General features: G+C 42.2%; 1 protein-coding gene across 1 annotated transcript; it reads left to right on the top strand.

The window, feature by feature from the left end:
* The first annotated feature begins 549 nt into the window (after nucleotides 1-549).
* LOC116219796 (zinc finger protein 239-like) lies at nucleotides 550-2,113 on the top strand. The gene is made up of 2 exons (XM_031563734.2): nucleotides 550-664; nucleotides 1,074-2,113. Exons 1-2 carry the CDS (start codon nucleotides 550-552, stop codon nucleotides 2,045-2,047), a joined length of 1,089 nt encoding a protein of 362 aa, XP_031419594.1. The 3' UTR covers nucleotides 2,048-2,113.
* The last annotated feature ends 3,365 nt before the right edge of the window (nucleotides 2,114-5,478 follow it).

Raw genomic sequence — 5,478 nt, forward strand, 5'->3', positions numbered from 1 at the left:
CATCACCTCTCAGTTCACACATCCACCCCACCCCACCTAACTCCCTGTGTGGAGTTTCTGCAGGCTGAGCTATGGCCAAGCCCACCTGAGGACCATCAGATGTGTAAACGGTGCTCATAGGCATGCTAGGTTGCATTCCAAAAGCTCCTACAGCTGATTGGCTAGGTTTGAATCCAGGAAGATAATTGGTCGGACAGAAGAAGCAATATATTAAAACCACAGAGTCAGATTACTAAACTCACCTTTTTAAGACTGGTATGCTCTGGAAGTATACTGTATGTGAAATTCACCAGCAGTACAACTATACTGTAGTTCTTTCTTCACAGATTTTCACTGAATTCTGGCATCAAAGGATAGTGTGACCGATTTTCTTTTTCCTAAACAGAACTAAAGTCAGAACTGTCTGGATTTACTGAACCTTCACAACTGCCTACTTCAGTGAAGAAGGAGATAGAAGAAGACAAAAATGATGATTTCCTACAAGAGGATCTGTCTACATTTAAGACAGTAGAAGAAAAGCTTGGACTGGAAAATGAATGCAAGACTGAAATGTTCACATCACCCACCATGACCGTGAAGGAAGAAAACTATTCACCAATGGCAATCAAAGATGAAGAAGAAATGGATTCAAGAGAATATGGTGACTTTGACTCTACACCTACAAGTAAGTTGTTTGTTTTTTGTAATGTCTTATGTATATTTACAATACTTGAATTTTAGAGAATGGCCAGCTTGTGCTTTTAAATATGAGACCTATTCAGAGGACAGAGTTACTGTGGGGATATCTTACTGATTGGATACTATCTGCAGTCCGTTACATTCAATGGAGAGGAAGTGTCTGCCATAATTTTTTCTCTGGTTCTGTTATTCATGTGTGTTTATCTCTGTTCACATTTACATGTGGTCTTTAGGTAGACACTTTTATCCTAAGCCACTTACAAGTGACATTACATTCTAGCAAATAACCAATATATAATAAACATATAAAATATATGTATCAGTATTGTATAATTTACATACCAGATAGAGGAGAAGAGAGATATTGTTGAATTTAGTTTCTTATGAAATTATAGGAGACATTCAAAGGATCCAATCTAACAAGAGAGGGAATACTGAGGAAAATCGAAACAAAGAAAAACGTCATGAAAGACCCCAGTGCAGAAAGACTTCATATCAGGAAATACATCAGCGACAGGACACCCAGAAGAAACAACATGAATGCTCCCAGTGTTTCAAAACATTTGCTAGACGTTCTGATCTTGCAAGGCATCAAATAATTCACACAGGAGAAAAGCCACACCAGTGCAGTACATGTGGGATGGCCTTCAGTCAAATGTCTAACCTCAAGACACACCAGAGGATCCATACTGGGGAAAAGCCACACCAGTGCAGCACATGTGGGAAGGCCTTTAGTCAAATGTCTTCTCTCAATACACACCAGAGGATCCATACCGGGGAAAAGCCACACCAGTGCAGTACATGCGGGATGGCCTTCAGTAAAATGTCTAACCTCAACACACACCAGAGAATTCATACAGGGGAAAAGCCACACCAGTGTAGTACATGTGGGCAGACCTTTAATCAATTGTCTAACCTCAAGAAACACCAGAAGATCCATACCGGGGAAAAGCCACACCAGTGCAGTACATGTGGGATGGCCTTCAGTCATATGTGTAACCTCAAGACACACCAGAGGATCCATACTGGAGAAAAGCCACACCAGTGCAGTACATGCGGGAAGGCCTTTAATCATTTGTCTGTTCTCAAGATACACCAGAGCGTCCATACTGGAGAGAAGCCCCATCAGTGCAGTACATGTGGGAAGGCCTTCAGTCAATTGTCAGATCTCAAGGCACACCAAAAGATCCATACCGGGGAAAAGCCACACCAGTGCAGTACATGTGGGATGGCCTTCAGTAAAATGTCTAACCTCAAGACACACCAGAGGATCCATACTGGGGAAAAGCCACACCAGTGCAGTACATGTGGGAAGGCCTTCAGCCAAATGTCTAATCTCAAGACACACCAGAGGATCCATACTAGGTGAAAGCCACATCACTGTTCTCAATGTGTAAAGGCCTTTAGTAGGATGTCTGATCTCAAGAGACACCAGAGGACCCATACAAATGTATGACACGTCTCCGATGCACCAGCGGCCGCACCTGCGGCACGAGCAGCACCAGAAGCCGCATCTGTGGCAGCAGCACCTGCTGCACCAGCATCGGCGCCTCGGCGGCCATCACCAGCTTCTTCTTCCACCCATCATGGTAGGGTATTATCCGAGGCCGTCCTTCAGACACAAAGGGACTTGAATGAGTCTGTTAGTGAGGTTGTTGCCGAACACTGTCCGCTATTGAAGGCTCTTTGAAAAAACATGCCTAAATAAAACAATCTGAAGAATGTGAACATGTGTGCATATATTCTTCATTATATCAACATTATGTACCTGTTGGTATAGTTGGTGAATCAGCTCACGTCGTCTCAGCGCAGTGATGTGTCATCTTGGTCCATGCGCATTTTGTCTTCTCCTAGCTCTGTCATGTCTTAGACAGATGTTGTGTAGCACACAACAGGCTAGGATGATCTGGCAAACCTTTTCGGGGTCATATAGCAGTCTCCCTCCTGATGCATCCAAACATCGCCACATTCTCTTCAGCATGCCTATGCTACGCTCCACTACCGACCGCGCACGGGCATGTGTTGTATTAAAGTGGGCTTCCTAGGCTGTCTGAGTGTGCGCAATCGGGATGAGAAGCCATTGGGAACCCTGTTTTACGCGGGAAATCCTCTTTCACATTTTGCTGTTCCTGGGCACTGTATGGAAATCTGATAAATTGCGGAAATAGAGGGATAATACCGCGAAGAACATCGGGCAAAATTCTGCTTAATGATGACTGGGATATACCCGACTGGTCTCCAATTTCTCGTTGGAACGTTCCTCTAGCCAGGAATCCAAGAACAGACAAAACCTGAACCTAAACGGGTATGGCCTGGTTGCATCTGGTGCGTCTCTGTGGACGAGGGCCCATTTGGGCACAAAGCTCTAACAGAGCCTTTCCTGGCAAGCAGTACCTGCTTATCAGTCATACGTCATCCTGTGTCAAAAAGTCTGCGCGATCACGAAAAACCCTTTCTCTCCTTATTGCGCAGTTGGCAATATCCTCTAACAACGCCAATGCAGCCATATCTCCTACTGAAAACTAAGCCACTATTAGACTTTTTATAGGCTAAAGATTGAGCGAAATGTTTTACACTTGTGGAATTAAAAATGAATACCTATTAGACGTGTGTGAATTATTGTAATTGTTTAATTGATTTTATTGAGCGAAACATTAATTTGGACTTTCGACATTGGCCCTAATGGTGACGGTGGTGGTGACGATGATGATGATGATGAAACTGCGTGTCAACGCTCGGAGAGTTCAGAATTCCTGCAGGACTCCAGTATTGCCACTAGGAAATATACTTACGCGATATAAAACCTGACGTAGAGATACGTCCTTTTCCATGTCTATGATGGTTTTTATAAATCTCTACATTGACGTGGATTTGATCGCACAAACACTCTAAGATCAAATCTGTGCGTAAGTACATTTTATAAATGAGGGCCAATGGCTTATATGTAGTCAAGTGGGCGTCAAGCCCGTATGTGGTCGGGGCTACTGCTTGCGCCACAGTGCCCCCCTTTAAGACATACTGAACAATATTTTTCATAACTATGACGAGTACACACAATCAATAAACTATACAAAAATATAAACACAATTTATTTCCTATACCACAAAACCAATTATTAACCTAACTTTAAACACCACATGCACTCATACAAACTACATTCTAATACATCCCCTTAAAATATATCACAGTCTCACTAGGGCACTCTTAGATGAGCACACAATAATAATAACAGAAACCACTGGGGCTATACATTCACATAAAAACATAAAGACAATAATACAAACAATACTTATGAAAACACAAACAATAAACATCCGGTCATGTATGCAGTAGCGATATGATTCAGTCTTAATATGTATGAATGTCCTGTGTGCAGTTGCGAAATTGTAGGGAAAGTCCCACAACAAACATCTTCTCATGAATCCCACTGATGTCTTCAACTCTCCATGAGCCTGCCGAAAGGTCAGAGGTTGTGTCCACGGTCGCCCGCACGGCCGCCCTGCTGGCGAGGCAGGCTAGCACTCGACCCTGGCGTGTTTGCTGTGGTCCTAGACACCGTGATCTGGTCATCCAGATTCAACGTGTCCATGATGGAGTCGGGTCCGCCCCCTGACCCTTCTTCTCGACTCCCCTCTGCTATGACCATGTTATGTGTTACATCAGTTCCCTTCCCCCTCTGCTATGACCATTTTATGTGTTCCATCAGTTCCCTTCCCCCTCTGCTATGACCATGTTATGTGTTACATCAGTTCCCTTCCCCCAAGGGTGAGAAACATCCATGCAGATTAGAAACAATTTAGACACACAATTCTAATCTCCCTCTGGACATGTTCCAGAACTGTGTAATATAATTCTCAAAGTTTGCAGTACTTCACTCCATACTTCCCACAAATGCCTTACTGATATACTGAAACCCTTTCCAAAATGCTAAATAAAACCCACATGGAAAAATATGCTTACTATTTCTATGTTTCTTTTAGTCCTGTCCTCAGACATACCTCAACCCATCATAAAACCCTATCCATTATTCCAGTACCTATATTTTAGTTATCCCTTTTCATATCTGTGCAGTACATGATCACCTATACAAATACACCTTTCAGCGTAAAATATTCCCCAAAAGTTGTATCCTACTCCTTGACTCTTATTATAGATGCTAAAGCATAGCATTATGCTAATGTATTACCCCGAACCTAGGGCGACCAAAACCCTATTTTTTTCTAAATGTTCTCTAATACCTCCCCCTCGTGCACTGACCCCCAAGTCATGTGGACCAATGAACAGAGCTACTAACAATGTATGTTTCAATCTGCTGCTTGTCAATTACATATTGTATACACTCATGCCCTCCCCTACATACTTAAAAAAAAACACTGACTTCAAGTTTTTTTTCTTTTAATTCAATTCATGTTTTAATCTCTACCCCACCACACGTTTCAAATATGAAGAAATAATACTTTATCATGTACATCACATTTGGATTGAAACTCATCTTATCAAAAATATTTCAATAATGATAATACATGATGGACTATCAGGGGAGCACACCATTTCAATAGGTCCTCTGGTGTCTCTTGAGAGCAGACATCCTACTAAAGGTCTTTCCACACTGAGAACACTGATGGGGCTTTTGCCCAGTATGGATCTTCATGTGTGTTTTTTTTTTCAAATTCAATTTATGTTTTAATCTCTACCCCAACACACGTTTCAAAGTAAAACAAATACTTCATCTTGTACATCAAACGTGGTTTAAAACTCAGCTCATCAAGAAATATTTCAGGAAGTGATACTCCATCATGT

This window comes from Clupea harengus, chromosome 26, assembly GCF_900700415.2.
Source record: "Clupea harengus chromosome 26, Ch_v2.0.2, whole genome shotgun sequence".
Lineage (NCBI taxonomy): Eukaryota > Metazoa > Chordata > Actinopteri > Clupeiformes > Clupeidae > Clupea > Clupea harengus.

Coding starts and splice junctions, on each gene's coding strand:
- LOC116219796 (XM_031563734.2), top strand. CDS start 550: ATGTTCACATCACCCACCATGACCGTGAAGGAAGAAAACTATTCACCA. Junction 665..1,073: donor CTTTGACTCTACACCTACAA/GTAAGTTGTTTG, acceptor ATGAAATTATAG/GAGACATTCAAAGGATCCAA.